The sequence below is a fragment of the Chenopodium quinoa genome, unplaced genomic scaffold (assembly GCF_001683475.1).
Source record: "Chenopodium quinoa cultivar QQ74 unplaced genomic scaffold, ASM168347v1, whole genome shotgun sequence".
NCBI lineage: Eukaryota > Viridiplantae > Streptophyta > Magnoliopsida > Caryophyllales > Amaranthaceae > Chenopodium > Chenopodium quinoa.
This window is the reverse complement of record NW_018745617.1, coordinates 2,663,263-2,682,871: the sequence shown is the minus strand read 5'-3', so window position 1 is coordinate 2,682,871 and position 19,609 is coordinate 2,663,263. Positions and strand designations below refer to the sequence as shown.

The 19,609-nt window shown below is 39.6% G+C and overlaps 1 protein-coding gene across 1 annotated transcript; it reads left to right on the top strand.

Moving 5' to 3' along the window:
• The first annotated feature begins 1,009 nt into the window (after positions 1 to 1,009).
• On the top strand, positions 1,010 to 2,927 carry LOC110716617 (15-cis-phytoene desaturase, chloroplastic/chromoplastic-like). Its single transcript, XM_021895261.1, has one exon. The coding sequence runs from the start codon at positions 1,239 to 1,241 to the stop codon at positions 2,718 to 2,720; it is 1,482 nt and encodes a 493-aa protein (XP_021750953.1). The 5' UTR covers positions 1,010 to 1,238; the 3' UTR covers positions 2,721 to 2,927.
• Positions 2,928 to 19,609: the final 16,682 nt, after the last annotated feature.

The following is a 19,609-nucleotide window of genomic DNA, read 5'->3' as shown; positions in this document are numbered from 1 at the left end:
AACCTTCCCCGTCCCCCGATCCTAGGCCCTCCCTGTCCCCCGTCCCCTTTTGAGGTCGCTCCGACCTTCCCTATCCCCCATTCCCCGCGCGCCTATCTTCCCTGTCCCCTATCCCCACCACGTCTTCCTCCCCTAACCTCGATTTAGGCCGATTTGGTGGGTTTTCAATTTTTCGAAGGTGGTTTTAGATTTGGTTTTCAAAGGTGGTTTTGGGAATGTTTTGGCAGGGGTGGGATCTTGGTCGGTTCCTGGGGCGGTGGGAACTCGGTCAGTTTCTAGGGCGGTGGGAACACGGTCGGTTTCTAGGTGGGTTGGTGGTTTTACGGTCTGGGTGGTGGTGGTTGTGGTGTAGCTTAGGTGGTGGTGTTGTTTTTTTTATTTATTTTAGACAAATCAAATTGTGACACATGTAAAATAAACTTAGTAAAAAAAATTACCTCTTTAACCGGTTACTGGTCACCCGGAACTATTTTAAGCGGATTGACATCAAAGGTGGGATTATTAAAAAGAGTCCCAAAAGTGGGATTATTAATCTCCGACGCTCAAAAGGTGGGATTATTATTCCCATCAATTTTTCCTTTTTAAAACTTGTGTGACCTTTAATTTTATTACGAACTTAAAGTATGACATTATGTTGAAATTTTAAAATAGTGGTGTTTATTATTCATATTGACCATAGTATTAAAAATTTCATTAAAAGAATTAACCTATTATAGCTTATGTCACACTAACTTTTATTTCAACATAATAACCTTTATTTTAATATAGTGACCTTATTTTTTTTTAACAAAACAATCATATTCTCTCTAACATTGATGGTCCATAATAAATTAGTGTAAAGGTGTTATTATAAAGCATCATAGTTTTACATTTTTACTTTTTAGCGTACTTTTTATTCATTTGATTAACTTAGACCTTATTACTACGTATAAAGTATCATAGTTGCAATCTGAATTTGAGAGTCTTATTAAAGTAATTCTCATCTTAAATCATAGTTCTTATAGATTAATTTTTTCAAAATAACCGAAAATATGATGAAACGAACAAGATATCAATACCCTTAATATTGCCCACAAGGGCAAAATCACAATCCAAAGCCAATGTAAATATGTAATGCAATGCATGAACCACACACACATTTAGTCACTTATGATCCACAAAACCCAAAAACATCCAAAGGTAAAGAATACAGGATTAGATAATACCTTATCCTCAAACTTCAATAGCTACAATATCCAATGATCATCTCTTCCTCCCTTACCACCACTACCACTACCATCACCATCTCCCATCCCCAACTCCTCCTCCCCCGCCGCCATCGCCATCGCAATTTCTCTCTCCTCCCTAAATCCACCCTCGCCAACACCAACGATTCACCGCCCGCCCCCGCAACCACCGTCAACAACCCCAAATCCGCCATCATCATCGGCGGCGGCCTCGCCGGACTCTCCGCCGCCACTCACCTTCACTCTTCCGGCGTCCCTTTCCTCCTTCTCGAAGCTTCCGACGGCGTCGGCGGTCGTGTCCGTATAGACCTCGTCGATGGCTTCCTCCTTGATCGAGGCTTCCAGATCTTCATCACCGCCTACCCTGAAGCACAAAAGCTTCTCGATTACTCTACCTTAGACCTCCAAAAATTCTACTCAGGAGCTCGAGTTTACTACAATGGCGGATTTCACACTGTTGCTGATCCTGTTCGACATTATTGGGACTCCATTGGAACCCTAGGTAATCCCATTGGTACAATTCTTGATAAATTGCTAATCGGATTAACTAGAATTAAGGTTTTGACCAAATCATTTGAGGAAATTGTTGTTGCTAATGAGGTTCCTGTGATTGAATTGCTGAGAAATTCGGGTTTTTCGGATTCGATTATTGATAGGTTTTTTAGGCCGTTTTTTGGTGGGATTTTCTTCGATCGAGACCTCGAAACGTCATCGAGGTTGTTCGATTTCATCTTTAGATGCCTCGCATTGGGAGATAATACGCTTCCTGCGAAAGGAATCGGCGAAATACCGAATCAGTTGGTCTCGAAATTGCCTCAAGATTGCATTAGGTTGAATTTGAGAGTTGAATCGATTGACATTGATGAAGAAAAGAGGGTTAATTTGAGGTTAGATAATGGAGAAAGTTTGAGAAGTGAGATTGGGGTAATTTTAGCAGTTGAGAAACCAGAAGTTGAAAAGATTTTAGCGGGAAATTTGTTGGAGGGAGTAAATAAATCGGGAAATAAAAAGCCTGGTCAGAGTACGGTTTGTTTGTATTTTACTTCGGATATGGATAAAATCCCGACCTCAGACCCAGTTTTGTATCTAAATGGGTCAGGTCGTGGGATTGTGAACAATATGTTTTTTGCTACTAATGTTGCCCGGTCGTATGGCCCGCCTAATAAGGCGCTGGTGTCAACTACGTTGATCGGATTGTATGATGATGTGTCAGATGATGAGTTGATTGGGCGGGTGGTACGAGAGCTTTTGGGGTGGTTCGGGGAGTCGATTGTTGGGAGTTGGAAGCATTTGAGGACTTATCGGGTCAAGTTTGCCCAACCAAATCAAAGCCTGCCTACGGACTTGATGAAGAGTCCGAGGATTGGGCCTGGGTATGGATTGTACTTGTGTGGGGATTACCAAACTAGTGCTACATTTGATGGGGCCTTAGTTTCCGGTAGGAGAGCTGTTGAAGCATTACTTGAAGATAGAGCAATTAGTCGACTTCTTTAGGATGTAAATTGGTTCATTTTCACGCCAAAGATTGATTCATTATACTACAATAGTCCAATATAGTGTTGTTTGCTAGTCGTATCCAATGATAAAAGAGTTGTATTTGTTGTAAGAAAACTTGAGTAATTGTATAGTGATTACTGATTAGCGCACTTCTGCTGTACTACTGCCATCGTTGAGTGTTATTTAGTTGATTGTAGAACCATAGAGGCACCATCAAAAGTAATTCTATGCGGAAAGTATGATCGAAGAGTGTCATAGACAAATACCAATTTTCATTACATAAACCCCCAAATATAGCCTCAGACTAAGGAATTCAAGTATTGCAATTTGCCATATAAGTATATAATAACTATCATTAACATTGCTTGTTCCTTATTTCAAAAAAGGTCGAGTTATTTCAAAATGAGTCAAGTCACAACTAGTGGTAAGAAGTAACGTTATCATCACATATGGTTGTTGTGCCAATGACAGTTATGACACATCCCTGATTTTGGTATCAGAATTATGTGTTCGGGTTGCAGACTTGCAGTTAGATATGCTTAAACAACGAGAGGCCGGTGAAGCAACAGTGAAGGTTAAAAGGGCTGAGATTTTCAGCCACGCCTCGAGTAACCAAAGGGCGAAACTATCACTACATTATTTACATAATCTAGCAGTTGTGCTGACCAGACAGTAGCTAATTAGCTATGCAGTCTGGCCTTCCATTTTCCTGAGTAATTAACTAGAAGTTCTTGGAATAAAATATCAGTTAAGTTTAACTTTGCTTTAGTCTTATAGCAAGTCATAAACTTGTAGGATGGCTTGATCAATTTTCTCTATGGAGGCAGATGCACAATGCTTGGTGCATCCGGTTTTCTTTAAAAAAAAAAAAAGGCGGAATAGTTGTTCAGTAAAGAACATATAGTTGTTTTGTAAAGAAAAAATAGCTAATTTATAAAGAATATCTAGTTTTGTATGTTTTTTTTTGTAAATCTAAAGAACATTGTAATATTAGTTAAAGAACATGATAATATTAAAGAACATTATTCATATATTAAATGTACATTTAGTATAAATTATCATGTATGTACATGAAAAAGTACATTTTATTGTATTGTAATGTACATTGTATTATATTCTAATGAACATATATGTAATAATGTTGGTTTCATGTTTATAATGTACATTGTATTATTTGGATCATGTAAGTATATGAAAAAAGATCATTTTACTGTATTTTAATGTACATTGTATTATTTGGATCTACAACTTTTTCTAATTTTTTTTTTTTGCTTGCTTTTTTCTTCCAAAATGTAATTAATCGATCGATCTTCTTCAAGAACTTCATTTTATTTCTCATTGCAACAACAAAATTACATCAAAATCGCAATTAATTCCCAATAAAATCAAATATTACAATTTTCAATCAAATTTATAAAAAATAAACACTCAAAACTCAAAATAAACAAGTATGAATGTCAAATTTGGTCTTACCTTTTGTTTTTATTTGTCATCTTGAACAATTTTGGACTCAAAATTTCGAATTTCTTGAAATTTCGCTTGAGGTTTGAGGAATTTAATAGGGTTTGAAGTTTTAATTTGTTTGGAGAGAGAAAATGAACTTTTGGTTAAAAAAAAATTGAAATGATTAGTAATTAATGTATGGTAAAAAAAATAATTACAGTACTGTTTATCTATTTCATTATACAAAATTTCTTAATATATATATATATATATATATATATATATATATATATATATATATATATATATATATATATACACATACACACACAAAATTGTTGCACAAAAATCTGATGTACATTATAAATGAACAATATGTTCTTTTATGTATATGTCCATGTACATTATAAATGAACACTATGTTCTTTTATATGCACATGTATATTAGTATATACCTGCATGTTCATTCCGCCTTTTTTGTATTTTGGAGCGGATTATGCGGATTGTGCATCAGAGTTATTTTTTTCGTGTACTCTTCTTATTTCATCTTTTGCTAATAATATAGAAGGAAATGATTATGAAGTCGCAATTTAATTTAATGAATCTTAGAAACTAAACGAGATTTCCTAAGCTTTAGTATTGATGTTCTAACTTATAAAATAACTAGATGAAGCCCGTGCGATGCACGGTTTGTTTGATTTTTTTTAAAATAATGGTTTTTTTGTATTTATGAGCCTAAAATTTGTTATATATTTAGATAAAATTCCTAACATTAAAAGATAATATATAATATTTAATTAATTTAAACTTAAAAATCTCATTCGTCAATTTTGCTTACATGGCATTTAAATTATTTAATTCTAAAAGAAATTAATAATCTCTTATTTAATTGGCTACTACTAAGATTTATAATCCTACATGGCGCGCTGAGAAAATTAGATCCTACGTGGCTCTCTAAAAACTCAGGAAAAAACTCCCCTTTATATATATATATATATATATATATATATATATATATATATATATATATATATATATATATATATTTGATTACTAGTTTATTTATTTATTTTTTTTTGTTAGTATAATTCATTCATTAATAATGTCATATGTCATATGACATTACAATAAGAGAAATTTGAAATTAATAAATACTTGTATAAAATACTGAATCAAATAAAGAGATGGTTCTTGCACACATCTCTCGCATAGGCCTTATTTAGTTCACCTTATTTTTACTTATTTCAGAAAAAATAAGTTCAGATCATATCAGAAAAAATAAGTTCAGATCAGATCATCGTTTTATGTGCAGTTTTTAATCACTAAATATCTTTCAAAGAGCAATACTAGTGCATAGCGGAAGCAAATTTATGAATCACACCGGTGGGTTAGGCAGCCCGGCAGGGGGAGTATTTGTGTGAACGGTCCCAATATTTAACTTGCTCTTGATACCATGTTAAATTATGTAAAACCTCAAAGCTTGAATTTCATTGATTACTCTCATCAGAATATATAATACAAGTTATTCCCTAATATGATAGAATTAGGAAACTACCTAAAATATAATCTCAAGATATTCTAGCCATAAAATAGGGAACAAAATATATCCTATAATATTCTCAAAATATATCCCTCAATAGATCAAAATGAGATTTAAGGGTAATTAATAAACATCTTTAAGCTTTAAGCTAGTGTTTTCGTTTTGCCAAGGAAAGTATACAAAATGAAAAGGATTTATGCAGAAATGTTCGTCCCAGTACAAGTTGCTCATTTTTAAGAGTAAATAATAAACATCTTTCTTGTCACAAGTTTTGGCATAATATCCATTTTAAAGTATGACTATGATCCTTAGTTCAATCCAAGAGTCAAGATACCATATTCTTCTATTTAAAATATATACACTTGATTAATACTTCATATATTCTAAATTTTATTCAACTACATACATGTTTTGATTATATCTTATGTTTCAACTATGCACATTTTGATAGGTTTATTTCTGTATTTAGTCAAAGTTTATATTTCTAAAGTTGATCATCTTTGATAGAGTATATGAACTAATCTTGAGTTTTAACCATCAGCTTAAATTTTTTGTTGAGATTGTCCTTTAACATGGTATCGAAATCAATATGACACAAAGGTGACAAGTTCCAATATGAGTCATATTAGCTGTATTGTTGTAATATTAACATAAGACGTACTTCAGGAGTAAATCATATGATGATCGCCCAATTTTCAAACTATGTAATCAAGGCTAACTATAGTTGAGATTGTAATGATTCCAACCTACCACCTTTGTGACAAGAGTTTGATTTCTATCAAGTTTATAAGGGCTTATGAGGAGATTATGATCTTTGTGGATATAGGTTCGATTCTGAATATGAGATGGGCTAGGTCACCTCCACCTAAGTCTTGCGTATCCAAATAAACATAATTTGCATACTATTATATATGTAAAGTCTATACGCATGGACCCACCCAAAGGTTAATCAATCTAACTAATTGGCGATGACTAGCTATTCCTTCTCACGCCTAATTTGTTAATCATCAAACAATAAGTGAATCTAAATTTCTAAATGGATAATTATTGGATGTCACATTTTCACTACCAAACCCTAAATTCATAGTTGGTGTACAAGAAATGTTTGACAAAAGTAAGCCATGTTGGAAAAACAAAGGCATCAACCCTTCAACTTTCTATTATATCCCTAAAAATAATTTAATCACTTAGAATAAACCCACCTTACCTCCCTCCGCGTTGCATTGCTCGATCTCCATCATATTAGTACAACAATATTAATTTTCTAATAATTGTTTAATTATTTTTAATTTACTTCAGGTTGGTATGACATAAGAAAGATACAAATACAAAAGAAATCAATTAATTTGATTCCGGAATCCAACTAACAAAACTTTAATTAAATAATTAATTTTCTTAATTAAGGTGCCATTAAACATGATTAAAGACTTGAATCTTGAGGTATTCGTGCCTGTCATTGTCTCCTCTTCAACCAACACTCCTTAATCTAATCAATTAAGAAAGTTTCAAAGTGTTAAATAAGAGTGACCTAGCTTTGGGTGTAACCTATCATAGTTTACTTACGTGCTTAATTTAATTAAATAACTAATTATATTTTAACAAAAAAGTCAAGTTGGGCCTCTTTTCTCATTGGTTATGCATTAAAAATCTAGTAACCAAAAATTAATTATATTAGTTAAGAAAAGGACAATTTTGATGACGTATAATTTGTTTAATTTGTTTTACATTTGTTTAAACTAGTCCCACGCGCTCTTTCTTATATAATTGTGATACCAATACAAGTAGTGAGAATGAGGTTACTCTTTTGTTTTAATTATATTGTCTAGCTAACGTCATCACTTTTTAATCAAGTTGGATTATAATTAATGATTATGATATTGGAGTCGAGTTTCCATCTTTTCTCTCATTTACATCGAACTTGTCTCCTCCTCTCATTCTCCATATTTTCTTTCTAAGTTTCTAACTATTCCTATTAGTGTGTATTCGGTTTTCGGTTTTCGGTTCAAATAGGATTTAATTTTTCAATTTTTGTTTATTTGATAAAAAAAAAAATAATAATAAATCATACTGACCAAAAAGAAACGGAAAATATTTCAAATTTTAATTGAAGTACTTACGTACAAGTTATTATGTTTTAGTATTTTAAATCATTGTCGTATAATTATGTGGATAACGATACAATATATAATGAATAAAATGATTTATTTTGCTAAGCAAATGAAAAGGAAATTAAATAAACTATTTATATAATTCTGTGCTTAAAAGATACATTTACAAGAGTTTATATAAATACAAAATGAAGTTAATAATATTCCAAAAATGGAAGCTAAGAGATCTAATTTACGATGTGTTCCTAAAGTAGATAGTTTAACTTAGGCTTCGTTCACTTCACCTTAAATTATAATATTTAGTAAAAATAATTTCTGTTTAGTAAATTAATTTTGATTCAGTAAATATAAGTTCAGTTCAGTAAAAATAACTTCAATTCAGTAAAAGTAATTTCAGTTCAGTAAAAATCTATAAACTTAATTAAAGAAGAAATATAATAGAAAATCAGTAAAAATAATTTTAGTTCAGCAAAAATAATTTCAGTTCAGCAAAAATAAGGTGAAATGAACGGGGCCTTACTTGGCTTTTACATGGTATCCTATGGACATTATCTATCTTTGACCATTAGTTTCTTTTTCAATATATATATATATATATATATATATATATATATATATATATATATATATATATATATATATATATATATATATATATATATATATATATATATATATATATATATATATATATATATATGTGAAAATTATAAAGATAAAATGTCGCTAATTTACATGAAAAGAGTCTAACAAAATCTTAGTTCATAAGTTTATTTTTTTTTCCTCTTTTGTAAACAATACAATGCAACCAAAGTTATTTATTTTAAACACATAATCTAATGAATATAGCAAGTGAGTCAAGCTTTCGTGAACATATGGTAGTGTTCATTGTGTACAATGAAGATATTTTTGACAACAATATAAGTTGATATCATAATCATTCAATTGATCAGAAATTCTTAGCTATGATGATAATTCTATATACTGAATATGATTAAAGACATTAACCTACTTCCTTCATTATTTTTTTATTGTACCATGAGGGATTTCATGCTTGTCAATGCATAACTTTAGCTATTAATGTTTCGGGGTTTTCTGATGTCCTGCGGGAGAGTTACAATTCCGAGACTGGAACCGGACGCCTGTACCTGCAAAACAAACGGATGCTCCGGATGATTGGAGATCCGCCTTCGACGGTCAAGTTAGTACTTGATTAAGGAGTAATTAATGCGGAAATTAAAGTGATTGGGTCTCTCTAGGTGAGAGAGTTTAATGTGTGTAATCTGCGTTCCCCCTCTTAATGAGGATTAAGGGAGGTATTTATAACCTCGGGAAACGTGCCAATCTAGGTTTAGATTAACCTTGGGCTGATTGGGCTTCCCTCGGAAGTTAGGCCTTGGTGACCAGTTATTCCAGGTGTCATGGGAAGGACACGTGTCGTGTCGTAATTGGTCCATAGTGGACGGATCATTGCTTGACACGTGGCAGGCTCCTATTGGCCCATGTGACGGACACATGGCGGAACCTGATTGGTCCACTTGTCAGATGGTGATTAGTGGGAAAAATCCCCTAATCATTTGCCCCTCACAGGTGGCACGTGACTGGTCGCGTGTTACCTGTGACAGGTATCACCCTGTAACAGGCGACGGCCTGCTACAGGTGTCACTCGGCGAGAGGCCGAGAGATTCTCCCGCCAAAATTTTGAATTCTGGAAGTGACCCTTCGCCTTCTCACTTCGCCTATATAAAGGAGTGTTGACTTCGGTCATTTTCACACTTGAAAACTTTGTGAGTGAACATTCGGACCCCTGAACTTGCTCTGACATTTTGGACCCTTTCTGCCTACCGCCTGCTCTGACAAGCCGACTGCAAAGGATTTTCAGAACTTCATCAATCGTCACTCGTTCAGGTAACCGTCGGTTCTCTTACTCTTAATTTTCTCTTTATTCTTTTTTTGAAATGGCACCACGGAAGCACACGACACGACCTAGGTTAGTGATCAGCCGGTCACCGGGGACGGCTGAATCTAGGACTAGGAGTGCCGCCTGCCCTTTTCTGGACCCATCTTTGCCCTTTATACAAAGTCCGACTGTATCTGTGTCTATGCAAAGCATGATGGCCAGAACAAAAAAGACTGCCAGGATCTCAAACTCAGACGGCTCCTCCCACAGGGTGCCGATTAGTGAAACATCTGACCAGGCGCCAGATGTGGAAGTGAAACAAAGCGGCTTGAAAGCCGGCAGTTCTGAGGGAGGAGTCAAAGTGACCCCTTCCCATTTTACAGTTGACAATTCTACATTCTCTCCTGCTCCTTTTAAAGGAGAGGAGGCGAGCCCCTCCGGGAGAGGGGAGGAGTCGTCCTCTTCGGACTCGTCAGAGGACGATTCCGAGTTTAGCTCTTCTGGCCATGCTTCTCTGGACACAGAAGAGAAAAACAGTCGCCTACAAGAGGCGAGACTTTCTCACGCAGTTGAGAAGGGGGACGATTGGGCGGAGCCATCCGCCTCTCACCGAGAGCAAAATACCCCCTACTACTACACGGTACCTCGGGGCCGGATCACAGCCATGCAAGAGAAAGTGGAGAGCTTTATCGCAAACCACACAATGGGCCCCGACTTTTTAGTGTTCGTGCCGGATCCAAAAGATACAGTCGTCTGGCCGGCTGGTACCAGTTATGATGGCGCCCGCTTTGGCTGCTACGAGGCGGCCATCAAGGCTGGGCTGCGCTTCCCACTACATCCGGCTGTTCAGCGGATCTTGTATGGGTATGAGTTGGGGTTATGGCAGTTAGCCCCGAACTCCTGGGTCAACGTACTCGGCTATGTGGCCGGGTGCGAACTGCACGGGGTGGAGCCGAACTTCGAGGCTTTCGCCCACATGAACTACCTCAGCCGGACCCCTAAGACAGGCGGTACCGGCTGGTATCAATTGACGAGCCACAGGGGCTACCTCATGACTAGAGGTAAAGCAAACAAATGGAAGGACTGGCGGAGCACCTTCCTTATTATTGAGAGTTCAGACACAGAGCTGAACAAGCGCTTCAACAGGTGGAACAGGAATCCGCCCCTTCTTGCAGGCGGCCGCAGCATGCCGCCTGTTCCCCCCAAGGCTAAAAAAGAGATCCTAGATAAAGGACTCTTCAAAGTAGAGTCGAAGGTGAACTCTACTTCAGGGGTACGAGAGCAAGTACCCCTGCACTGCATCCCGAGCTTCAAATGGCTCTACGACGAGTACTTTTTGGCCGCCTGTGGCCTCAGCAGTCGGTGCTCAAGAGGTAGCCGGCCTGTCGAATACTCTGTTGTTCCATGCATTTCGTGTTATGACTTTTATTAGCTTTGCTATTTGTTTTTGCAGCGGACGCCATGAGCAAAATTACCGCCTCCAAGACTGCGGCGGCCATGTTGCGGGCCTCCATCATGCAACAGTCTTCAACCGACTCCCCCAACAAGGGGGCACCCCTGGTGGGCTTCGAACCTTTCACCCTCTTTTTGGAGTTGTGTTTATGCATATACTGACTCTTTTCTTCTTTTTTAGACGGGCGCTCCAAGAGCTTCTTCTTCCCAACAGCCGGACCTCAAGGCCCGGAGGACGACTGTTGCGAGCTCTCCTGGTTCTGCCAGGAAACATGTGGCGGCTGAGAAGCAGCCGACCACTTCTTCTAAAACTTCAGCTGGGCCACCTAGAAGTATGAAATTATCCTTGTAAATTTTAGACTTGCTCCCTTCTTTACTAGGTCTAATCCGTTTGTTTATGCTTGATGCAGCCGGCCCTCAGGAGCCTGACTTGGTCGAGGTGGCCAAGTCTATGATCAAGGTCGTTCCTCCAGCTGAAAGGGAGGCGGTCAGGGGTGTCGGCACCCTTGACCTAGACGGGATTGCAGGGGTCCTTGCTGAGGTATACTTAGCATATTTTTTAGTATTTGAATTCCAGGACGCCTGTTTTCTTTTTTGTTTGGAAACTGACGCATGTTCCCCTTTTTACTTAGGCCCTGCTCCGAGTGAACGGCCTTTGCAAGCCGCTTGACCGGAAGAATAAAGAGGTAAAGGCTGCAAAAGCTATGGCCGCCTCTGACTGTGATAAGGCAATGTTTCAAATTGCCCAAAATGAAGTTCTGACCATTGATATTCTTTATTATCAGGCGCAGGCTACCGCCGCTATCCGGGCTCAGTTAGAGGCGGCCCAGAAGAGGAATAGCGAGCTGGAGGCAACCATCAACAACCTCAAAGCCGAGCTGAGACCTCTTCGCCAAAAGATGTCCTCATACGAAACCTTGGAGAAATCCTTGGCGAGCGTAAAGGTACGCCTGGTGACCCAGGAGAAGAGTCTTACTCAGGAGCTCGCGGAAAAGGCCGAGCAAGAAAAGAAGAGCTGGTCCAGGAGATGATGGAAGACTCTGCTCAAATCCAGCGCATGACTTGGGGCCGCCTCTTCCCCAATGCCGACTTTGCCTCATGGGAAAAAACGTACCGCCAGTGTTCTGATAGATATAATCAAGAGATCCTGGTGGCTGCTGAGGAAGAGGCGTTGGAGGAGGAGGAGCAGCCGGTAGTGGCGCTTGTGCCGCTTGGGGGTAATGCATCAAAGAAGGATGCAGCTGAAGCCGAGTCCAGCAAGAAGAGTGCTGACCAGGCGGCAGCTGCTAATATTGAAGATCTGCCCCCTTCTTAAGCTTTATGTCTTCTTTCCACGGCCTGCGTGCTGTTTTTTTGTATTTACCCGACCAGGGGGTCGGGGCTCTGAATATTTTGCCGGTCTTTAATGACCGGCTTCTTTAATGAATTTTTTTTTTGTTTTGCTTCAAATTTGTTTAAGTATTGAATATTCTGATATCCAATTGTAAACTATACCGACTGTTTTACATGGCCGATAGTTACAGACAGGTACGGATAGTTAGTCACGCCGCCTATGCCCCTGGACGACTGGTTGTCTGTTTCCAGGCTAGACGATCAGTCGGCCATTTATCCAATCGGTATTCGAACCATCTTAAAGACGGGATCCCCTTTAAGCAGGCGGTTCTGTCCTTTGTAAAATTAACCAAGTAGGAAAGTGGTTTCCTACTTGTCATGTTTTTAGGCTAGAGACTTTAGGCCGTCTGGGCCGACTGTATGAACACCTTTTTAGTTTCAAACTAAAATTTTTAGGGAGTGACCAAGTAAACATGATTGTTACCTAATCGCCAAGTAACTGAGTAGTAGAGGTATCAAGCGGTGGGTACCGGTTGTTCCCCTTTATTCGCCAATGTTTTTTGGCTTTTAACTCATAGGTTGTTAACTTAGCAGGAGTAGTGGTTGAGAGCCCCTGTTTGCTAAAAACAGGCGGACGACTCATACCTTTTAGGCTCCATACTAAGTTTGAGAGAGTGACTATGAGTTAACTTTGGTGTTACTTAGTCGTCGTCACTCCTTCTTGAGTAGTAAAGGTACCAGGCGGCGGAGGCCGGCTGAACCTTTTGATTCGCCAATGTTTGTTGGCTATTAACTCAAGAGGTACCCCCTGCATTTATCCCAAGTAATACAGGCGGTCATCTGACTCAGATGTCAACTGCTACCACTGGTTTGGTTAGTGATAGAGTTATCCTTGTCTCAAAAACGGCTATGTGGTTGCCCTTGGGGACAGTCGTATAGGTGTCGTGTAATTAGTTTATAGAGCAATGTTCCACCCAAAAGGGAGCTGCTCTCTGCGACGAATTTCATCCAGAGGGATGCCGCCGGACGCCTGCTATGATGTTGGGACAGGTCGTATTAGTTTTGAAGATTGGATCAGTTGGCTTGGCGCCTGGACTGATCATTCGGCTTGTGGCCTTGGTTAGTTCTTGGTGAACGTAGGTGCTAAGTAAGAGGAGGGTGGCTGTGTGATTTGGAACCAGTCGGCCCTCTTCTATGGAGAGTAGCCGACTATATGTCCAGACGGCATGCCCCTATGGTGATAGAGTAAAATATTCAATGGAGAGTAGCCGACTGTAAAGGTACAGGCGGCATGCCCCTTTGAAGATAGAGTAAAATACTTAATGGAGAGTAGCCGACTGTTTGTTAGTAGGCGTGCCCCTCTTAGTACAAAATTGAATTTTAAGTATGCAAACTTTTATTAAGTAGCCCTTGACTATTTATATCATTCAAAAGAAATATTTCTTAAGATTATCTACATTCCAAGTTCGAGGCAACGGTTGTCCGTCTGGTGTTCCGTACCGTCCCTGACCTCTTCACAGATTCGGTAGGGTCCTTCCCAGTTGGGAGTTAGTTTGACAGACTCATTAGCCCTTCCAACTGCTTCCATTTTTCTAAGTACAAAGTCCCCCACTTTGAGTGGACGCCTGTGTACTTTTTTGTTGTATGATCTAGTCATTCTCAGGCGGTAAATTTCATGGCGCAAGACAGCATTGCCCCTTCTTTCAGGAAGTGAGTCTAATGCCAGGCGCATGGCTTCCCAGTTTGCCTCTTCGTCATATAACATTACTCGAAGAGTCGGCTCGTAGTGTTCTATTGGAAGAACAGCTTCCGCACCATAAGTTAGGAGGAATGGAGTTTCTCCAGTCGCCCCTTTTTCAGTCGTCCTAATGGCCCAGAGAACATGTGGTAATTCATCCGCCCATAGACCGCCTGCTCGTTCAATCTTTTTCTTGGGATCGTCTGAGATGATTTTATTAAAGGCTTCTAACTGGCCGTTTGCTTGTGGACGGCCGACAGATGCAAAGTAGTGTGCAATTCCTTGGTCACCCAACCAGCTTTTGAGAACAGGCGTCTCAAATTGGGGACCATTATCAAAAACCATAGACATGGGAACCCCGAACCGAGTGATGACATTTTTCCAAATGAATGAAATTACATCCTTCGTCTTGATTCCCTTTACAGCCTCCGCCTCTACCCATTTAGTGAAGTAGTCGACGACAACAAGTATGTACCTCCTTCCGCCTGTAGCAGGCGTATATGGACCCAGAATATCCATGCCCCACTTAGCAAACGGTAGTGGGCTATGAATGGTAGTGAGGTCAGTAGCCGGACGGTGAATTAGCTTGCCAAACCTTTGGCACTTGTCACATTTTTTCACCACCTCCATTGCATCTGCTTCTAAAGTAGGCCAAAAGTAGCCCTTCCGCCTTGCCCGTTGAGCAAGCGTCCTACCGCCTATATGGGAAGCACAGTAACCAGAGTGAAGATCGTCTAGTATCTCTCGTCCCTTTTCTGGAGTAACACACTTTAAGAAGGGTTGAAGGTACCCCCTTTTGTGAAGTTCTCCCTTTATTATTTCAAAACTGGTTGCTCGTTTTTTCAGTGCTGCCGCCTGTTGATGATCATCCGGCAGGGTACCGTTTGTCAGATATGCCCTGATTTGATCCATCCAGGTTGAGCTTCTGTCTAGGATTCCAATAGGGTCTTCCTCGATGCTTCTCTTCTCCATTACTTCCCAAAAAACAGTTCGAGGAGTATCACAGGAGGCGGATGATGCTAATTTTGACAGTGCATCCGCCTGGTTGTTTTCTGATCTCGGCACTTTGGTCAGATGGAAATCCTCAAGGGAGTCGACTACTTGTCGGACCGCCTGTAAATACTTGATCATGGCCGGATGGGTTGCTTCGTATTCGCCATTGTACTGACTCACTATCAATTGTGAATCGAGAACATGCGTCTATTTTTCTTGCCCCTGACGCCTTGCACATGCGGATTCCGGCTAGTAAAGCTTCATATTCTGCCTCATTGTTTGAGGCCTGAAAACTGAAGCGTAGAGCATACTCGTACCTGTCGCCCTCTGGCGACTGACATATGACGCCTGCTCCACAACCATTTGAAGTAGAGCTTCCGTCCACATATACCTTCCAGACCTGGTCTGTAACTTGAGAGTCAGGAGGACGAGTCATCTCAACAATAAAGTCAGCAAAGGCTTGCCCCTTCACTGCTTTTCTAGGCTCGAAAGTAACTTCGAGGCTCTGTATTTCTATGGCCCATTTGATCATTCGGCCTGACGACTCCATGATGGTCAGTGGCCGCTTGATAGGTTGGTATGTATACACGACGACTGCATGTGCCAAAAAGTAGGGCTTCAATTTTTTAACAGCCATGAAGACTGCTTTTTCGAGGAAGTGTTCCCCGTAGATTTCTTGACATAAGTATCAAGATCACCTTGCTCAGCCAGGCGGTCCAGATACCGCATGAGACTGATGCATTCATTGGTGTGATGACCAACATCTTCATGATAATCACAGAATTTTTCTTGGTTTCGGTTGTTTGCAGAACCCTTCATGGGGACCGGCTTCTCAATTGAGATCCGTCCCTTGATTTCCTTTAGGATAAATTGGCTATCCTTGTTAAACACATACTTTGGGGAGTATGGTTTGAATTCTTTTTTCTTTTTCTGGGCCGGCTGTTTAGAGGAATCAGCCGCCCAGACCTCTTTTCTCTTCTCGTCTTTGTTGGACGACTGTTTCTGTCGTCCTTCTCTTTTGTCGGACCTTCTCCCGTCTGACTGTTTTACCGTACTACAAAGATCAGTCGCCTGTATATAAGCTTCCACTTCAATCAAGGCCTCTGGAAGAGTCGCCACCCTCTTTCGGACTAAATCAAATTTGAAGGTCGACCCGTCTTTGAGACCTCTGAAAAAGTCAGTATAGGCTACTTCATCCGGTAACCCTTGAATCTGTATTCTCATCAGGTTAAACCGCCTGATGTAAGAACGAAGCCCCTCCTTCTCGCCCTGCTGAATTGTTCCTAAATCAAGGGTTGTCTTCTTCGCAGGGATGTTCATGGCGAAGTTGGAGGTGAATAAGTAAGCAAGCGTCTTGAAGCTATTTACACAACCAGTCAGCAGGTTGCCGAACCATTGTTGTGCGATTCCTTTGAGAGTCGCTGGGAAACACTTGCACCAAGTGGGATCATCCAACCCTTGAAGGTACATCAGGTTGGTGAATTCCATCAGAAAGTCTTCTGGGTTAGTAGTGCCGTCATAGCCGCCTACTAATACATTTTTCACTTTGGCCGGCTGAGCGGCTTCAGTAATTTCCTTGGAGAAGGCCGACGGTTGTTCGCCAAGTCTAAGCAACTGTAGCTGTCAGTCCATAGGTTGGACGTTTTTTGCTGCATGTCCACCAAACGGAGGTGGCTGTAAAAAATACTGTTGTTGCGGTACAAACGGTAAGTTTGGTACCGCCTGGTCGCTATGATAGCCGGACTGACGGGAGGTGCCGCCTCACTGACTCTCATGATACGACTGAGTATGCCTCATCGAGGTATTTCGCAGACAGTCTTGGAGGTTTGAAGTAGAGGCCGACTCTGACAATCGGTCACTCTTCTTCTGCTCTAGCAGTAGCCGAGCGTCTGTGTATGTTTTCCTCGACCCGTCCGCCTGAATATGGCGAACAGGTTTCCTATTTCCTGGAGTAGGAAAACGGTATTTTGTGAAATCAAGGGCAGGTGGCTCCCGCTTCCTAGATTTAGGATGAGGGGTCGCCTCTCGCCCTTGAACTGGCTTCCTCTTCTGTGAAGTGGAGGGTTTCTTAGCCGACTGCTCCTTGTCCAGAGCAGGCGGCTTCTTGTTGATCAACTCTTGAATTTCTCCCTTGAAGTCCCTCATGAAGGTCATGAGTTCGTTCCTTGTGATGGGAGCAGACCCATCAGTCGGCTGTTGCCGAACAGGCGGTGCGCCTGCTGGCTCGCTTCCTGTATGAAGATGTTCCCGTTTCCTCCTTTCGGTATGACGAGTACGTCGGGCCCTTAGGGTCCCGTCTGAAACTGTGTGAGCTTCAACTTCAAATTCATTCTCAGTATCGTGGTCCGACTGAACTAGAGGGTCGTCCAGGGGACGTCTCTCTTCAGGAGTCGGTACAAACGTGGATGTCATCTCAGAAGTACTCTCCCTACAGACGGCGCCAAAATGTTTCGGGGTTTTTTGATGTCCTGCGGGAGAGTTACAATTCCGAGACTGGAACCGGACGCCTGTACCTGCAAAACAAACGGATGCTCCGGATGATTGGAGATCCGCCTTCGACGGTCAAGTTAGTACTTGATTAAGGAGTAATTAATGCGGAAATTAAAGTGATTGAGTCTCTCTAGGTGAGAGAGTTTAATGTGTGTAATCTGCGTTCCCCCTCTTAATGAGGATTAAGGGAGGTATTTATAACCTCGGGAAACGTGCCAATCTAGGTTTAGGTTAACCTTGGGCTGATTGGGCTTCCCTCGGAAGTTGGGCCTTGGTGACTAGTTATCCCAAGTGTCATGGGAAGGACACGTGTCGTGTCGTAATTGGTCCATAGTGGACGGATCATTGCTTGACACGTGGCAGGCTCCTATTGGCCCATGTGACGGACACATGACGGAACCTGATTGATCCACTTGTCAGATGGTGATTGGTGGGAAAAATCCCCTAATCAATTAATATATTCAATTATACCATTGTAAAAATTATTAAAAAAAATTGATAAATGAAAAGTAGATTTCGAGACGAATCTCTAGATCCCACATAACTACGGAGTATGTTTTTTTTCTAATGGATAAATCACAAACGATTATAATAGAAGATTAAATGAATAGTATAAAAGTCTTTATGCTGCAATAAAAGAAAAACGGAGGAAGTAGATGGAAATAGTAAAATTTAATAGACCTTATGATAAATTCTATTATTTATTTTATCATGCAGAGTAATGTCTCTATTCGATACTTTGATCTTTTTCTCGATAATGTCTCTAGACTATTCGAATATATATTCTTTCATAAGGTCTAGTGAAAAATGTCTCTATTTACTTCGCTTCTAACTTATTTTAAAAAAGACTAGGTAAAAAAGGGTGGTTAATGTAAGAAAATATGAAGACGGACTACAATTTTAATCTTACAAAGGTTGATTATTCTAATAATTTTTTATCTTATCATATTCACTGAACTAAAGGAAATCCTGATGAAAGTGTGGAATTACCACGATCAAAATTACTTCCTTTAGGAACCCTAGTTCCTTACCATGCATTATGAGTTCCATTGTTTTGTTTGTTAAATTTTCTTTTCAATTTATGCCTTTTATCATGACATAATAACATGGACCATTGGACCCACGACTTCTAAATGACAATTATTGGATGCTTCTTTGAGTTGGAAAAAGACTAAAGCAAATTAGGAATATGAATATATGATATATTCTCCACACAAAATTTTAAAAAGCTAAAATATTTCTTTTTTAAAAAATTGATAGGCAAGAATATTAAAATAATTAATGACTTGTAGGGTCTCAATATGACGTCTTGTATAGTAGGACCTAATATGGTTTTCTGCTTAAAATAATTAGCATTGCAATAATTTAATATCATGGTACTGTCCTATAGTGTGACATCATCTATGTGATACATTATATTTACAATATTACAGTATCTTTTGCCAATTGTAAACTTTGGGAAGAGGCGCATGGTATCTAAACTAGAGGAAGTAGTGAGGGAGGTTAGTAATGCATTTGCAAATGCATAACAAATACTAAAATATTAAAAAGCACATGGGGGTGAGAGAAAAGAGGAGAGAGATGGGTAAGTAGGGCCATTTTTTAAATGTACCGTTGAAAGCTTAGATAGTACCATTGACTATGTAGTGATACTATTTCTACCGTAATGATACTATTTCTACACGTAGTGAGTACCACTGAATGAATATATAGTACCACTACATACATAAATAGTAATGCTGAAATGTTCAATGATACCATTTAATCATCTAGTTATACAATTGATCACTCAGTGGTACTACTCTAAATTCAGAAATGCATTTACGTAAAATGACCCTCATGCCCCTCGTTATGCATTTACTCATACATAACTAACCTCCCTTTGGAAGG

Bases quoted from the DNA above. Each gene is read 5' to 3' on its own strand.
- LOC110716617 (XM_021895261.1), top strand. From the start codon at position 1,239: ATGATCATCTCTTCCTCCCTTACCACCACTACCACTACCATCACCATC.